This window comes from Polyodon spathula, chromosome 5 (assembly GCF_017654505.1).
Source record: "Polyodon spathula isolate WHYD16114869_AA chromosome 5, ASM1765450v1, whole genome shotgun sequence".
Classification (NCBI taxonomy): Eukaryota; Metazoa; Chordata; class Actinopteri; order Acipenseriformes; family Polyodontidae; genus Polyodon; species Polyodon spathula.
The window spans coordinates 76,762,460-76,781,102 of NC_054538.1; the positions used below are offsets into that span (position 1 = coordinate 76,762,460).

An 18,643-nucleotide genomic window follows, 5' to 3' on the forward strand; every position below is an offset into this window, starting at 1 on the left:
AAACCCTCCGCCTGCTGCTTGCATTAACTTTTACAAATCAGGAGATGGCTTGCAGGGCAGCAGTTGGCAGCTCAGAGCTTTAAATAGCATATTTAAAGACCATGCTCATAAAAACCATAGGGTTGTTAGAAGTCATTCAGTAAGAAAAACTATTTTTTTTCCACTCCTTTGTCATCATTTATTTGTTTTTTTGTTTTGCTTTGCGCAAGTATTTGGGTAAGAGTAATGATACACGTAGGGCTGGTTCTCAGCTGTTTTTTTTTCAAATCGTAAAATCACACCCAATAAAGTTACCAAACCACAAACGAACTGTTCAAACTTCTAATTCAGGGGTCTGTGAGTAGTGTGAAGTTGTTTTGTCAGACAAAGATAACTGTTGACGATTTCAGGGATGGAAATAAAGACTCCCATTGCTTAACGGTTTAATGAGACACACCTGAGCTTGTTACCTACACACTCTGGCTAATCAAGCTCATAGTAAAACTCAGAATAGGTGAAACTGCTATGAAACTGGATTTGGAGAAGATAGCTTTGAGAATGTTTTCCACATTGTTGAATGCTGGTATAACTGGATCTTGTAACAGTCTAGCAGGTCACCATTATTAAAATCCACAGTTCTTGTAGGGCCGTTTGCTCATAAAAACATATATTTGAAGATGGGATGTTATCTAACAGGGAAAAGCAAGATATTTAGCTAGATCTGAAAGGGGTCAACTGGACAACAAGTCCCCAACCTGCTGTCTACATTTATTCATCAGTCTCAGTACTTGTAAGACGCTAGTGCCTACAAAGTGTAAAGTGCCTATTTTTTGTTTTAAACTATCTATTTCTGTCCCTAATCTTTACCCTGTCAGCTGAACCCCACAGTAAAGTACGCCTGTCATGAGAAGGACAGCTCTCACACTCTTAAAGTGAATCAATTTCCAGCTAGTCTGCCTGCTGTTTGCCAGGCTGGTAATAGCACATGTCACAGCTGCTGTCAGCTCACTCTGGATAAGACAACGTCCTTCACATGTACTGCGAGGCTTGTCTGTCTACATCGTGCCCTCGTTCAGCCATTACAAACACACAAAGCAGAATGTCTTCATTTCAGACTCTAAAAGCAAAGGGAAGGAGCTTGCACTCTGATTGGGCATTGGGACAGAGGCACTGTCACTTCCTGACTCAGAAATGTCTTCATCTAGACAATGTGGGGAAGCTATAAAAAAGGTCAACAAGATGCTCGGATATATTGTGAAAAGTGTTGAATTTAAATCAAGGGAAGTAATGTTAAAACTGTACAATGCATTAGTAAGACCTCATTTTGAATATTGTGTTCAGATCTGGTCACCTCGTTACAAAAAGGATATTGCTGCTCTAGAAAGAGTGCAAAGAAGAGCGACAAGAATTATTCCGGGTTTAAAAGGCATGTCATAGCAGACAGGCTAAAATAATTGAACTATTCAGTCTTGAACAAAGAAGACTACGCAGTGACATGATTCAAATATTCAAAATTCTAAAAGGTATTGACAATGTCGACCCAAGGGTGTTTTTTCGACCTGATAAAAGAAACAAGGACCAGAGGTTACAAATGGAGATTAGACAAAGCGGCATTCAGAACAGAAAATAGGAGACACTTTTTTACACAGAGAATCGTGAGGGTCTGGAACCAACTCCCCAGTAATGTTGTTGAAGCTGACACCCTTCAAGAAGCTGCTTGATGAGATTCTGTGATCAATAAGCTACTAAAAACCAAGATGGGCTGAATGGCCTCCTCTTGTTTGTAAATGTTCTTATGTTCTAATGTTCCTGGTTCCAGTCTCTGATTAGAGCCATTATAATGCATTGCCACTGACCTACAATGAATCTGAAAATTGAATATTTAACTCCTGTTTCATTTGGTTGTGGATCTATATCTCATAATTTGGGTTCAATTTTGCCAGTGATTAAGGCCCTGTGTTCCCGATTGTCAGTCTCCCACAATCTGCATTTGGTCATTGATTGAGACAAAACAAGTTATTTGCAGAGGGGGTATCAGTCCTTCCTGCAGATGTCGTACAGTCTATTCTGAGTAGTATTTACAATTCTGATCATGATTAGAAGGGTACAATATATCTATCTTTCCATCTTGAGGTAAAACGTAAAAACCCAATTTAATTAACTTCTATCTATCTATCTATCTATCTATCTATCTATCTATCTATCTATCTATCTATCTATCTATCTATCTATCTATCTATCTATCTATCTATATATTATTGCTATTGCTATATGCCATGGACTACTCATGTGCGTTTTTGAAAGGTTTACTATACATTTAGCATCTGCTGTTTGGCTCTGGTACCAACCTACCTATTGAAATTCCATACACTTATCTTCAGTGCTGACTGGCAGTACAAGCTGGACTCTTCTGCATTCATTTCAACACTCTGACACTATGTTATGTGTTGCGTGTCTATACAAAGAGCTCTGTTGTATCCCCCACTTGTGGATTAGCTACCAGCTCGCCACCCTGCTGTGTCCTCTTACCAGTCTCAGCGTCCTGGAAGTCTGGCAGGGTGAGGTGCAGCCCACTGGGTTTCCTGCTCAGAGGGGCGGAATCGTCCGCACTGCTCCCCTCGTCTCCTTCACTGAAACACACAGGGGTGAAACAGTCTTTATCAGACTTCTAATGTGAAAACACATACTGGCTCTGTTTGACTGACGCGGGCACATGCAAGCTACCCCTTTTAAAAGCTTCTCACAGTAAAAGCATAGCATAATAAGGCATAGAGAAAGCATTGTTAAGCATAGGTAATCATGGTAAAGCATGTATGGTATGGTAAAGCACATTCAAATACATGGAAGGGCATGGGAAAAACAAGGGAAACTGCACAGTAGTCCTCACCTGGACTGCGAGGAGTGGAAGGAGGTCTGCCACAGATGCAGCATTGCCCTGCAGGTCAGCAAAGCCTCTTCAGGGCCTCGCAGAACTGCTTCGATCTTCACCTTTGTGAACAGCAGGCTGGGGACAAAACAGCACACAAATCATGCTCAGTTCTAAAGGTGTACATTCAGGGTTTTTTGTTAGTCTGTTTTTTAATACAATGCTGAAATATTTAACCTTTAAATACAGTAATGGTATCCAAAAAGTTACATAAGAACTGAATACAATTAGGTGTACAGCAGTTCAGGGAAGAATGCATCTCTGCTAATAAACGGCAGTGGAATGGATTTGAACACCTCAGGGACTGCCCCATTAGGCAACAGCTATTGTACTGTTGCAGCAGGATAACTTCTCAATAGCAGACCCTGTATTATTACAGCACTCCCTCTAATGTACAGCAGCTGCACTGTGCATTGCCTTCTAAAGCACTGGATGCCCATTAGCCCTTTCAGCTGCATTACGCTCCTGTGACAGAAATAGAATGATCTTTGGTGGTAAATCTCCCTCCTGACCTGTGAGGGCGTTAAGCAACGAGAACAGAGTACCCTGGACTGTTTGGCCTAACACTTCATTCCCAGGGTTAAAAGGAAGTCGGTCATCTAGAAAGGGGGTGGAGCTTCGTGCACTAACTCATCGACCCGGAAGGGAAATGATGTGGCAGCCGCGGATTGGAAGAGCGGCTGCAATCGTTTACCAAGGGGTCATGTGTGACGGTACAAATAGGGAACAAAGCGACGTAATCTGTTCCTTTGTCCAGTATTTGTGTTTATCGTACCGTGAGTGTTTTGTTTGTTTGCCACTAATTGTTATTGTTGTTATTATTAGTAGACAGCTAACACATTCTGGAGCTGTCGCCAGAGGCCAACACTAACCCGAACATCACTACACCTGTATCACGATAAACTATATTTACACCTCAAGCACTTTAGCACGCACTGTGGACTTGTGTATGTGTTTTGTGTTTCATGTGTGTGTTTAAGAACAGGACTATTATTATTTCGGGACCAACCCGTGGATTACAAAAAAAGCAATATCCGCCGCGGTATTGCTTATCGCTATTATTATTTACTCTGTTTTGTGTCATCAGACAATTGGATTTAAAAATAAAATAACATTGCACCTGGATTATTGTTGTCCGTCTGTTCATTGATCACTGCTGCACTCCAGCAACTGCACAGTTAACCACTTTGCGACAGCTCCCCATCACTCTAACCAGCACAAGGCTTTGCTCTCACAAAGGTGGTTTGTGTGGTCCAGCTGAACCATTGTGAAAAGATTGTACACAGTCCTATCCCGAGGGGCTGTACATAATGCACCTAACCCTGCCTGTCAGCCAGGTAACTCTTAACCCTCTGTTTGTTTGTTGTGCAGAGACAAGCTGCTGTACAATATTTATTTACCTGGACTCCAGTTCTTTTGTTTCAAACACAACAGTGTAGATCTGGCCGTGGAAATACCATATTTTCAATTAACTGTTAATTTGACAAAGCTACAAGCACACTCTTCAAGTAGTTCTTTATATACTGCTGTGGCCTTGCCACGAGACAAAAACACATTTTCAGTGACCAACACAACATATGTCAGGCTGTTCCAATGTTGGCTGGCAAGCACTAACCTGGGTTTGTTTTGTAAGCATCTTGTATGATTAATTTGAGATGAAATGAGCAGGGTAAGGAAGAGGTTGGTGTCAGGGAGACGGTGGATATATATTTTAAAATGTAGACGTGACAAATGTACAACTAGCTCTCTGTTGCTGGGGGATTATTCTCTAATAAACATAAGTTGATGTGACCTGGGCTGAATTGTAAAGAGACTGTGACTAAGCTCAGCAGCTGAATATATCAGGCTGTGTTTGCAAATAGCTCTTTGCTGGGTCAAGTCAGTGGAACAGGCAATGTTGTTAAGGATGTTGTCCTGTCCTCCATCGGTGAGATGAGATGAGTCCAAAGCTCTAAAACCACGACTGCAGAAGCACTGGCTCTTTTACACTGTAGATAAGACACTCACGTGCAGTGCACGGAGTCGCCAGTTCACACCCAGCTCACAAAACAAGTAGATGAGCAAACCTTTAAATACATATACAAAAGCACAGAACACAAATAACAAGACCAACGTACATCACTAAAAGGTTTTGCATTTATTACACATTTAATAAAGCAGTGTTCAGTATTGTGCAGAAAGGATATGTGAGCCTCACAAACAAAACCAAGCCAATGTGCTTTACTAACTTCAGGAGACAACTTTTGCAATAATAACCAAAAATAAACATGACATTGCTCAGAGACTAGGTTATTGTCTGGAATATAATTGAAGATATCTCTTCAGGACACAATGGCAGACTGTGCAATGGAAGAGTTGGTACTGAAGAACAGTATTTTTGTTTTCCTTTGCTGACGCACTGCAACCTGATTTCTGCACAGATCAAGTACACCAAAGATGTTAAGGTGACTGCCTAACAAGAGCACTGTGCACACAGCAAGACAGAAGCAATGGAATCAATTCCACTGCCATCTCAGTCAAGGTTAAGGAACTTCAACTTGCAGAGAGCTGACTAGTGCATTAAGAGCTGCTTTCATTAATGTCGGATATATATCAACACACAAGGCCTTTAGATACACTGGGCTTTTTTCACAATGAAAGAATGTTTTTTTAAAGTCTGCTTTATGAGTAATTGTGAGCAGGCTGGCTGTAGGGGTGACGTCAGGCCAGAAAGGAGTACACAGAGGCAGGCAGTACTGGCAGGTGAAACTCAGACACTGTGGTGCTCAGTGTTTCATTAAACACACAAACAAATAAAAGATTTAAACAAAAGCAGCACACAGCACTTTGGGCCAAAATAAATAGACAAACAAAACGAACAGACACTAACAAACAGGGCATGAACACTAAATAAACAAGTACCATGCTGGTACTCAATCAATCATTCAATTTGGAATCTCAGTACATCTGCTGTACATCTGATCTAATTTGTGCACTTCCCTGAGCTCACATACAAATACCCCTTTTAACCTGCACATGACGTGATTGTGCCATCCTCGTGTCTAAGTACAATTATATATTTTAAATTCATTCATGTTACACAGACCCATTTATATACCAGTGGACCAAAATATATACAACAACATTAACACACTGCCACAGTAATATAGTCTGATATTCCTGAAACTGTTCTCCATCATAAAAGTCTGGAAAAGTTTCAGGAATAACATAAATATAAATTTCTTTAAAGCTTTTGAGTATTTGTTAGTATTGATGAAATGTAAATTTACAGTAAGAATAACTGTCAGGAGCGGATTTGCATGTCAATAATGGTCCTACAGTATGTAATGGATCCCCTCTTAGCACCTAATGAGTTAATAATACTGACACCAGCACAAGGCATGTACTTGCTTCTTGACTAGACGACTGGCTCTTTAGTTGAATTGTAAGCTGTTTGTCTTTGAACTATATGATTTGAGGTTCGGTTCCAGCCCTTTCACTTTCCATGCAATTCAATGGGCTGAGATGCCAGTTCATTGTAAGTATACAATCATCACAGAGCTTTAAGCCATTTTATCTAGACATGAACAAACCAACCATTGGCCTATCTGGTTGACTGTATTGTATAACCATGTCTTATTCTAAATAGAGATCAAGTTTGACTGGAGAGACCATGTACCATTGCCTGTTTATATTAAACCAGGTAGATTGCCAGCACCAGCAACAAACCCTGATGCCCATACTGATGCCCATACCAGAACCGCCTTAGTGTAGGACTACTTTCGTCTGGAATTGCTTCATTTCAAAGGGGAACAAATGATTCAGCAACAAGGGGGATTGAGTGTGTGCCTCATGAAACGTTAATATCTTCGCACAATCGTTATTTATTAAACATTTCCATTCATGATGCATCCCTCAGTGCACAGCCACAACGGCTCGTGTAACCTCATCCAGCAATGCGGTGCTTGGAGCACAGGTGCCAGCTGGAGACCTGGATTATTCACTTTGTGTGGAGGCCAGCAGGAGACACTGGACACCTGCCAGGCATGACTGAGTGTTGCATTTCAGTCCAACACGCCATTAAAGTAATGAGGATTTTAATCAGCATTGCGTCGCTGATAGTAATAGGACTGGAGCTGACTCGTTAAGCTACCTGTACTGTTAATCAATTACTCAATCAATCAATAAATAAATAAACCCTTTTTAGAATGTGGTATCAGGAGACTGTTTCAGGGGTGTGCACAACCTTCTAGAAGTGTATGCAACGGTTATTAATGCAGTTTAATTACTATCGTTTTGCTGAAAGAAACTTTTTTTTTTAATTGCATGTAAGAGTTGGTATTTTATTAATTTTTTGCTTTACATTTTTATAAAGTTAAATTAGCTCAAGTAAACATTGTTACAAACATGATTTAAACTGCAGTCATAAGCATTGCATTGAGCTAGAATCTCAAAGCTATTGTATCTTCAAATTGTCAATATTGCAATTACAATTCTAATACAAAAACAGACCAACAAACACAAACAACAACTTTAGACTTCTTAGAATCCGCTAAATGAAATCTATGACTTGTTTATTTCTGCTTTAGTGGGTGTGTGCTTCCTTTCTGAAAATAAAATGTGCTGCTGATGAACTAGCTTTGAGAATGCAGACCAGTGACTATATACTAAACACAGCGCACAACTGTCAGCATTGTCACATGAAAAACTATTATTAGTTCCTCTTCCTGTCACAGGCTCCCATTACACCACCTTCCAAATAGCAAACTTCTCAAGACCCACGAACTAAAAACAAGGAACAGTATTGAATCAAACATCCCTACGTTTATTCGACAGGACGTTACTACTCATACAGCTACCACCACCACCACTACTACTGCTAACAATAGCAGAAATGTGAAACAATGGCACTTTAACTGATATACAATACTACTGCTTTTTGTTAACAATTTGATTGATTTGTGCTACTGTGATTTTCTATCTCCCTCTCCCCCTTTCCCCCCTCCCTCTCTCCACTTCCCCTCCTCCTCTCTCTCTCTTCTCTCTCCTCTCCCTCTCCTCTCTCTCTCTCTCTCTCTCTCTCTCTCTCTCTCTCTCTCTCTCTCTCTCTCTATTATGGTACTTTTGTTAAATCAGTTTTAAATGTGTAGGCTGTAAGCTGCCTCTTTTTGTAGGCTGTAAGCTGGTGAGAATCTTGTTCAGGTCACAAGTGAGGTGAAATTTATCAGATAACCACACATAACCACAAATGGTAAAATGCCTGAGACTTTATACTGTCAGTAGAGTACAGTGTAGGAGCTCTTAATACTTCCAACAGCCATAGCACTGTCAGTAGAGTACAGTGTAGGAGCTCTCAATACTTCCAACAGCCATAGCATTGTCAGTAAAGTATGAGCTCCAGGAATTTGCTTAGAGTACTACTGTATTAGACACAGCATTATATTTCAGCTGAGCTGCGCATGCATCATCCTGGTGTAAGGGTTTATTGTATTTTATTTTGGGAGTCAGGTGAACTCACACTAGCGACTCTAGCCGGTAATACTGTCCTGTCACGGTGAAATAAATACACCCGCAGAAGGTTCAAATTCCAAGAAAGTGATGCCACACATTACAGGAAATGCCGATCATGACATCATGCTTATGTTCAGGGGCCCTGAATACATGTCGTTAATCATTTACCCCAGAAGAGCACAGCTGTGATTCAACATAAGAACACAGAAGGACCAAGCTATACCCAGTGTCACAGCTTTACCCTCAAGCTGTCAAGGCTCATATATAAACTTGAAGTGAAGTGTGCAACATCAAGCATCTGCTTGTGCTAATTATAATCTGGTAATAACTTCAAAGCTGACCCTGTTCTTGGATTTGTACTAACTGTACCCTCTAGCAGATTTCAGACAGAATAATTGATTTACATCATGTGAATATACAAGACAAATACTCAAACCCTGATAAGTCCTTATTATTAGAGAGTGTACTGTACAGTGAGTTCAATGCTTCAGAGCTCCCAGAGTTCAGGAGACTAAAAAAAACAGACATGAATCTAAATATGGCTGTGCTGACTGCCTCAAAGCGATAAGACATGAGCGATTCAGGCACTAGGGGGAATTGGGGAACTTGAAAGACGCTGTAAGATTGGATTGTGTCTTGCGTCTGCAGATAAATGTGATGATGATGTACACCAAGGGGACCAGCAACTGGAGTGAGAGTTGTATAGCTCTGTGTGGAGAATAAGTGGGAGTTTGAATGATGTGCTCAGTGAACTATGTATAGAAGGTAAAGATATCAAGTGGAAATGATTGAGTGTACAAAAGATACGTTCAAAGACATGGTTTCCACACATAACAATATCTTTCTTTTTATATAGCGCCTTTCATAGTGGACCACCATCACAAAGCACTTTACAGAGGTAGGCTGTGCATTATATGTAGAGTCACTTACAATAGGACATTGATTTGACATCTCATCCACAGGATGGAGCACAAGAAGGTTAAGTGATTTGCTCAGGGTCACACAGTGAGTCAGTCAGTGGCAGAGATGGGATTTGAACCGGTGACCTTGTGGTTACAAGCCTGGACTTTAGCCATTGGACCACACTGCCTTGATGAATTATATCAAGATTTGGCAAGAGAATATATATGTACTGACCTGTATTTAACATATGGTATATATCGTAAGGTGATTGCTGGGTGACAAGCATAATAGCCTGTTTTATGGAAATCGGTGTATGGATAATTCATAAGAATAGATAAAAGGGAATAGTTAAGGGGCCCCATCTTATTTTAAAGACACTCCGAGACGATTCAAAGCCCTCCAGATCTCCTGTCCACCCCTGAAGGAGTCCTATACTGAGACGATTCCAACATCTCCAGATCTCAACTCCACCCCTGAAGGAGTCCTACACTGAGAGGATTCCAACACCTCTAGATCTCCTCTCCACCCCTGAAGGAGTCCTATACTGAGAGGATTCCAACAACTCCAGATCTCCTCTCCACCCCTGAAGGAGTCCTATACTGAGAGGATTCCAACAACTCCAGATCTCCTCTTCACCCCTGAAGGAGTCCTATACTGAGAGGATTCCAACCCCTCCAGATCTCCTCTCCACCCCTGAAGGAGTCCTATACTGAGAGGATTCCAACATCTCCAGATCTCAACTCCACCCCTGAAGGAGTCCTACACTGAGAGGATTCCAACACCTCCAGATCTCCTCTCCACCCCTGAAGGAGTCCTATACTGAGATGATTCGAACCCCTCCAGATCTCCTCTCCACCCCTGAAGGAGTCCTATACTGAGAGGATTCCAACAACTCCAGATCTCCTCTTCACCCCTGAAGGAGTCCTATACTGAGAGGATTCCAACCCCTTCAGATCTCCTCTCCACCCCTGAAGGAGTCCTATACTGAGAGGATTCCAACATCTCCAGATCTCAACTCCACCCCTGAAGGAGTCCTACACTGAGAGGATTCCAACACCTCCAGATCTCCTCTCCACCCCTGAAGGAGTCCTATACTGAGATGATTCGAACCCCTCCAGATCTCCTCTCCACCCCTGAAGGAGTCCTATACTGAGAGGATTCCAACACCTCCAGATCTCCTCTTCACCCCTGAAGGAGTCCTATACTGAGAGGATTCCAACCCCTCCAGATCTCTTCTCCACCCCTGAAGGAGTCCTATACTGAGAGGATTCCAACACCTCCAGATCTCCTCTCCACCCCTGAAGGAGTCCTATACTGAGATGATTCGAACCCCTCCAGATCTCAGCTCCACCCCTGAAGGAGTCCTATACTGAGAGGATTCCAACACCTCCAGATCTCCTATCCAACCCTGAAGGAGTCCTATACTGAGAGGATTCCAACCCCTCTAGATCTTCTCTCCACCCCTGAACAAGTTGTATACTGACACCTCCCAGCAGAAACAGGTCACTTAGCCGTTACCTTTAAATCTGCTGTTTGATGCTAGTGACTGTCTTACATAACTCAGTGGAACCGAAGTTTAATACATGTGAGTTTGTATTAAATCTAAGCTGGTTAAGTTTAAATTATGAGTCATTCAAGTCTTACTTATACTTTATTGATAACGTATACTTTATTACAATAACAGAATGAATGTTGTCATTGTAAGAGATTGACCTTACACAAGCTATCCAGGATGGATCTGTAGAGGACAGACCCGCTGCAGGGACCCCTGTCTATAGCAGTGAGGAGATCTGTAGAGGACAGACCCGCTGCAGGGACCCCTGTCTATAGCAGTGAGGAGATCTGTAGAGGACAGACCCGCTGCAGTGACCCCTGTCTATAGCAGTGAGGAGATCTGTAGAGGACAGACCCGCTGCAGTGACCCCTGTCTGTAGCAGTGAGGAGATCTGCAGAGGACAGACCTGCTGCAGGGACCCCTGTCTGTAGCAATGGGGAGATCTGTAGAGGACAGACCCGCTGCAGTGAGCCCTGTCTGTAGCAGTGAGGAGATCTGCAGAGGACAGACCCGCTGCAGTGACCCGTCTGTAGCAAAGGGGAGATCTGTAGAGGACAGACCCGCTGCAGGGACCCCTGTCTGTAGCAATGGGGAGATCTGTAGAGGACAGGCCCGCTGCAGTGAGCCCTGTCTGTAGCAATGGGGAGATCTGTAGAGGACAGACCCGCTGCAGTGACTCCTGTCTGTAGCAATGGGGAGATCTGTAGAGGACAGACCCGCTGCAGTGACCCCTGTCTGTAGCAATGGGGAGATCTGTAGAGGACAGACCCGCTGCAGTGACCCGTCTGTAGCAAAGGGGAGATCTGTAGAGGACAGACCCGCTGCAGTGAGCCCTGTCTGTAGCAATGGGGAGATCTGTAGAGGACAGACCCGCTGCAGTGACTCCTGTCTGTAACAATGGCGAGATCTGTAGAGGACAGACCCGCTGCAGGGACCCCTGTCTGTAGCAATGGGGAGATCTGTAGAGGACAGACCCGCTGCAGTGACCCCTGTCTGTAGCAATGGGGAGGTGAAGCTGAATGTCACATTATACTATTAGAATTCAACTCACATCACGGTGCATCTGAACAGCCCCAGGCACTGCTCTGAGTCAAGCACTCCACAATGACAAACCCCATTGAAAAGTGACCAGTCTGCTAAAGAGGTCAGCTGGGTGATGGTGGCATTGTACTGAAAACTCCCTCCTCTGTGTCCTGGACCCTGTAGATACTAATCAAACAGTGGAAATGATATGTGAGCTCTGTTAACCAAAGGATCCTGGAGATTTCACAATGAACCAGATCTTCCAGCTTCTTGCACCCTTTGTGCGGTTTCACCCTCAAACAAACCACAGATGCATTTCTCAAGCTGACCTCACATCCCCTCTTCGAAAAAGGAATCACATTTGTGTTGTGTGTATTTAGCAATATTTAGCTGAGCTGCAATTACATAAATGACATAGGTGCGTGTTTAACAGTCAGTTTAATAAATGACTGTTCTTGTGTTTGACCTCCTCCTGTTAACCTCGTGATGCGTGACTGCTGGCTGTGCTTTCCACAAGCTGGGCGCTAATGATCCAGGATGAGGCAGTAATTACAGTATTATGGGAATAACCTACAATTTCTTCATTTTTCTGATGATGTTCGTCAATAAGATGCATGGGAGGGAAACCGTGTGGGTTAGGGTAATAAAACAAAGCATTACAACGTGACCTTATCATGCTTAGTTACTGTGATTTATTGCCTGATTAATATGTTAGAAATTAATTACAAAAATTGATGTGTGTGTGTGTGTGTGTGTGTGTGTGTGTGTGTGTGTGTGTGTGTGTGTGTGTGTATATGTGTATATATATATGTATATATATATATATATATATATATATATATATATATATATATATATATATATATATATAACCCGAGATGGAATTGTTTTCCTGTAACTTACTGAAGAAGCCCATCTACTCTTTTTTATAATACATGGATAAAACTGTGAAAACGTCCAAGGGGAGTAAACACTTACTATAGGCACTGTATATATATACTGTGTGTATATATATATATATATATATATATATATATATATATATATATATATATATATATATATATATATATATATATATATATATATATATATATATATATATATATATACCATATGTGGCCTACACCCACCCCTCGTTATATCGCCCCTCGCTATACTACGGATTCTGATATATCGCGGTGCTGGAGTTGGCTCCTCATTTTTAATGTCTAACTGCGTATGCCTTAGCTGCAATATACACAGGCACTTAGAATTACTGTTTGTTTTATTTCGTACTGCACATCACAAATAATAATATACAAAACTATTAAAAACAAAGCATAAATGTCGTACTGTTATCATATACACACATATTGCACAATAACACAAAGCAAATGGAATATCTACTTGCTGAAGTGGTTTTTATTTTAGCCAGTGAGGTGTTCACGTGTGGCAGCAATGCACTAGCAAAAGCCACAAGGCAGTGACATCAGCTCCCTAGCAACAAGCCTCCTATATTGTTGTTCTGAATGGATTATTTCAATGCAGCAGGTTTGTGTATTTTGAGAAAGGAGAGGAAGACTCGTGGAATTAACTGGGAAACTGAAGTTGATGAGAAGCAATTACCCTCCACTGTTGGATCCCGATACCCGCGATATATAGAGTGTGTGGTGTGTGTGTGTGTATATATATATATATATATATATATATATATATATATATATATATATATATATATATATACATGCCTTGCAAAGGTATTCAGACCTCTGACCAATTCTCTCATATTACTGAATTACAAATGGTACATTGAAATTTCGTTCTGTTCGATATTTTATTTTAAAACACTTAAACTCAAAATCAATTATTTTAAGGTGACATTTGTTTTATGTTGGGAAATATTTTTAAGAAAAATAAAAAACTGAAATATCTTGCTTGCATAAGCATTCAACCCCCACACATTAATATTTGGTAGAGCCACCTTTTGCTGCAATAACAGCTTTAATTATTTTGGGGTAAGTATGTCCCAGCTTTGCACACAGTGTCGGAGTGATTTTGGCCCATTCTTCTTGACAGATTTGCTCCAGGTTGTTCAGGTTGATTTGACGACGCTTGTGGAATGTTGCTTTGGCCTTGTGCTTGGGATCATTGTCCTGCTGAAAGGTGAACTTCCTCCCAAGATTCAGTTTTTTAGCAGACTGAAGCAGATTCTCTTGCAGTATTTTCCTGTATTTTGCTCCATCCATTCTTCCTTCAATTGTAACAAGATGCCCAGTCCCTGCTGATGAGAAGCATCCCCACAGCATGATGCTGCCACCACCATACTTCACTGTAGGGATGGTGTGTCTTGAGGCATGGGCAGTGTTAGGTTTGCGCCACACATAGCGCTTTGAGTTTTGGCCAAAAAGCTCTATCTTGGTCTCACCTGACCACAAAACCTTTTCCCTCATCGCAGCTGGGTCACTCTCATGCTTTCTGGCAAACTCCAGATGTGATTTCAGATGGTACTTTTTGAGCAACGGCTTCTTTCTTGCCACCCTCCCATACAGGCCAGTGTTATGCAGAGCTCGTGATATGGTTGACTGGTGCACCATTACTCCACTCCCAGCCACTGAACTCTGTAGCTCCTTCAAAGTGATTGTTGGCCTCTCTGTGGCTTCTCTCACAAGTCTCCTTCTTGTTTTAGCGTTGATTTCTGAGGGACAGCCTTTTCTTGGCAGTGCCTGGGTGGTGTGATACAGCTTCCGCTTCCTGATTATTGATCCAACTGTGCTCACTGGGATATCCAAACACTCGGATATTATTTTGCACCCTTTCCCTAATCTATGCATTTGTATTACTTTATCTCTAACTTCTGTAGAATGCTCTTTGGTCTTCATTTTCCTTCAGATTCACAGCCTTACCAATGATCCTCCAACAGTGGGGTTTTTATCCAGAAAATGTGACAGCAACTTTAATGGTTCACAGGTAATTGTGTCCTCGTTAGGGCGATTTCTTTCATCGGTGCAAACTGGGAGCTTCCATAGCACAGGGGTTGAATACTTATGCAAGCAAGATATTTCAGTTTTTTATTTTTCTTAAAAATATTTCCCAACATAAAACCAATGTCAAATAAAATATCAAACAGAACGAAATTTCAATGTACCATTTGTAATTCAGTAATATGAAAGAATTGGTCAGGGGTCTGAATACTTTTGCAAGCCACTGTGTGTGTGTGTGTGTGTGTATATATATATATATAAAAATATAACTGTCAGCTCACTACAGTGACGTTTAAAACATGTTGTAACATTTGTAAATACTATTCCATCTATTAATAAGTAGTATGGGTTATGAGTTTAGATTTCTACATGAATGAATGTTAAAGTTATATATTTGATAATATGTTTGTTATAAGATTGAACACATATTATTTAAAAATCTATTATTTTTTTGTTTTTAAGATTGTCTCTTACAGTGACATACAACTCAAGAGATGTTCTTTTAGTTGCTTGTCTCTTTTGTTGAAGCTTTGCCTCTGTTGATGAGTCCCACATGATGACACGTCTGCATTTTGTGCTAAATGAAACCAACAATCGCTATGTGTCATAAAGGGCAGTGAACCAAACTGAAGGGAGCTGCCTTCCTAATTAACAAGCCTGGCTAAGCAGGAGCAGGAGGGACTGTCTCTGTAGGGGATTTTGCTGCCACTATTCACTCAGGGGGAAAACAAAGTAGTGTACCTTAGCCCCGCCTTATCAAGGGCCAGGGGCACTCCGAGATTGCCTGGGGTGACAGAATCATAGTTTCAACAAAAAACGTAAGTGTTGGTGATGACAATGACAAAATGGGATAGCTGTGTGGACTAACAGCAGCAATGGCAGCCACTCTCCTCTGTGGACTCAATGGAGTCTGTAGCAAGGTGAAGGTAAAGAAGTGGGGTATAACCTGGCCTCCCGTTAGAGCGATTGACCAACGGGTCATCACCAAGATGGAACATACCTTAAGTAGAGTTGGCTTGTGGTGGACATCTTGAGAAGGACAGTCACACAGGTGTTTTGAGTGTTTCAAAGCCAGTGTTTTTCTATGGATACAATTGACTAGCAACTGGGCATGGAGGCTTGACAGGCCATGGCTTGGAGCATAAAAGGGAAACTGTGTTGATAAGCGGGGCGTGGTGCTTGGGGAGACAGAATGGGGAGGATCGCTACCTGGATGGCCTGCAGTATTGCTGTTAAATCAAATGCAGGTTTCAATCCAGGTTTCCAGGGAGTAGGCGGACAGGGAAGCTGATTAAGGACCAGAACACAGGTAGGAGAGCAGTGCAGTAATAACGCTACTTAGCAATTGGAAACCAGGAGCTGGGTGAGACAGCAGCAGGAGATGGATGCTTCCTTCCCGCAAGAATATTCTTATTGTAAATAAATGTAAATAGTGGTGATCCGGACTGTGGAGAACGTGTGGGGGACAGAGGACTGCAGTGCTTCCTGCCAGTCACCTCACCGCCCTGCCAAACCCGAGTCAGCAAAACTGCTGCACAGCCCTTAACTGACTGCCTGACTGTCTGATCTCCTGACTGCTTGACCTCCTGACCATAAAAGAGCAGCAGCCTTACAGAGAAGAGCGTTCTACAATTTTCATTCCCCCTGGACTCAATAAAACTAAATCTTAAAGAGTAAGGAGCGAGGTTTTGAAAGATATAGCATTACACATCTTCACGTGTTGCTACAGCTGTTTAAATAATGTACCTGTCATTTTTTTCTTTTCACTGTTAACATCCTGCCAACTTTCTACACTTATAACTTTAAACTCTGTTTCAAAGCTCTTTTCAAAATGTCTGCTCTAGTGCACTGACAGTGTCAGGATTATTGCCCACACTGTCAAACAGGTAGCACAGCAATGTCAATCCATGATGTGGTACGGAACAGAAAAGCCAGAGCACTTGTTATGTTTTTTTTTTTTTTTAATCTCTCTTCCTGCAGTGATTTAAGGACAGATATGAAACCCTAGTGCACTAAAGCATCCATTTTCAAAAGAGCTTTGAAACAGAGCCTTGCACTTCTTGTATACTATCTTACCAAAAGCCCACAGTATGATACATAGAATACAGAAGCATGCGAATACTGCACACAGAATTTATAAAAGGATGAGTGTCGTGAAAGGCACAATATAACCCTAGGAAACAAAGCAAGTTGAATGGCCACAGTATGATACATAGAATACAGAAGCATGCGAATACTGCACACAGAATTTATAAAAGGATGAGTGTTGTAAAAGGTACAATATAACCCTAGGAAACAAAGCAAGTTGAATGGCTACAGAAGTTGAAGCCCAGTGCTTTTGTTTTTTGCTGAACCGCACAAAGCCGTCCCTGATAAAAGCGCCTTTATTCTTAGGTGACAGCTCTACCAGCAGCGAACAGCTCCCAAGATTGCCACTGTGCAACAGTTGGTATAGAAAATATACGCATTAATAAAATAGTAATGCTTCCCCATAAAGCTTTATACCCCAAGCCATCTTCAGTGGGTTGGACAATAGCCTAATTGCTTTTAGACATCTAGGACTCCCTCAGCCCCAGTTTGCATTGCGGGCTGACAGAACTCCATCTCTACAAATCGCGCTGAGCGTCCAATGACAAGGAGACCATGGGAGGGTTTTAAATTCCAGACTAAACATAAAGGCTGTGAATATATTACACTGGCAGGGAAATATTGCAGGTTGGTGAATTCATTTGTAAATAGCAGTTATAGAGAAGCCTGCTGCATTCAGATGAGCTTAGACTTTTGTGTAATGTCTGATTGCAGATTGGACTGCAGATTGCAGACTGCAGATGGAAGCGGATGAAGCCCCGGGTTGGTATTAGATCGAGATTTGTTAGATCGAGAGTTTTACAGTTTCATGGTGCAGATGGAAATGTAACATCAGCAAGCAGAAATGACACATATACTGCAGAAACAGGTGAAACAATGTAATATTATAAAAACGTAGCTTACATTCCTTTAACAAGATAATACACGCAATGTTAGGTATTTCTATCTAAGACTGAAAAGTTATCATCTTATCCTGAATATGGACCTAAATGCGATGCAGTACTGAACTTCCTGCCCCAAGGCAAAGTCAGACATAAGTTCTGACAGCAGTCATTTCTGAAAAGAAAAGCAATCCACTCTGAAAAGGCACCAGTGTGTTTTCTTGGAAGAGACACTTGACAGGCCTCAGTTTAGACATGCCAGCTCTCACGCAACAGTCTGCTGATTCCACAGAGCGGTTGAAGTTGACAGGCCTCTGTCCGGCTCTCATGCTCTGCTTTAATGCTGACAGTCTGCTGATTCCACAGAGCGGTTGAAGTTGACAGGCCTCTGTCCGGCTCTCACGCTCTGCTTTAATGCTGACAGTCTGCTGATTCCACAGAGCGGTTGAAGTTGACAGGCCTCTGTCCGGCTCTCACGCTCTGCTTTAATGCTGACAGTCTGCTGATTCCACAGAGCGGTTGAAGTTGACAGGCCTCTGTCCGGCTCTCAAGCTCTGCTTTAATGCTGACAGTCTGCTGATTCCACAGAGCGGTTGAAGTTGACAGGCCTCTGTCCGGCTCTCACGCTCTGCTTTAATGCTGACAGTCTGCTGATTCCACAGAGCGGTTGAAGTTGACAGGCCTCTGTCCGGCTCTCACGCTCTGCTTTAATGCTGACAATCTGCTGATTCCACAGAGCGGTTGAAGTTGACAGGCCTCTGAACGGCTCTCAGGCTCTGACAGTCTGCTGATTCCACAGAGCGGTTGAAGTTGACAGGCCTCTGTCCGGCTCTCA

The 18,643-nt window shown here is 42.1% G+C and overlaps 1 protein-coding gene across 2 annotated transcripts in view; it reads right to left on the reverse strand.

The window, feature by feature from the left end:
* Nucleotides 1–18,643, reverse strand: part of ttc7a (tetratricopeptide repeat domain 7A) — a 120,402-nt gene that overhangs the window by 57,340 nt on the left and 44,419 nt on the right. For both annotated transcript variants that reach the window (XM_041251392.1, XM_041251391.1), the window contains exons 16-17: nt 2,867–2,983; nt 2,509–2,609 (exon numbers count right to left, since the gene is read on the reverse strand). In XM_041251392.1, the coding sequence (XP_041107326.1) occupies nt 2,509–2,609; nt 2,867–2,983 (218 nt within the window). The remainder of the gene's footprint in view (nt 1–2,508; nt 2,610–2,866; nt 2,984–18,643) is intronic.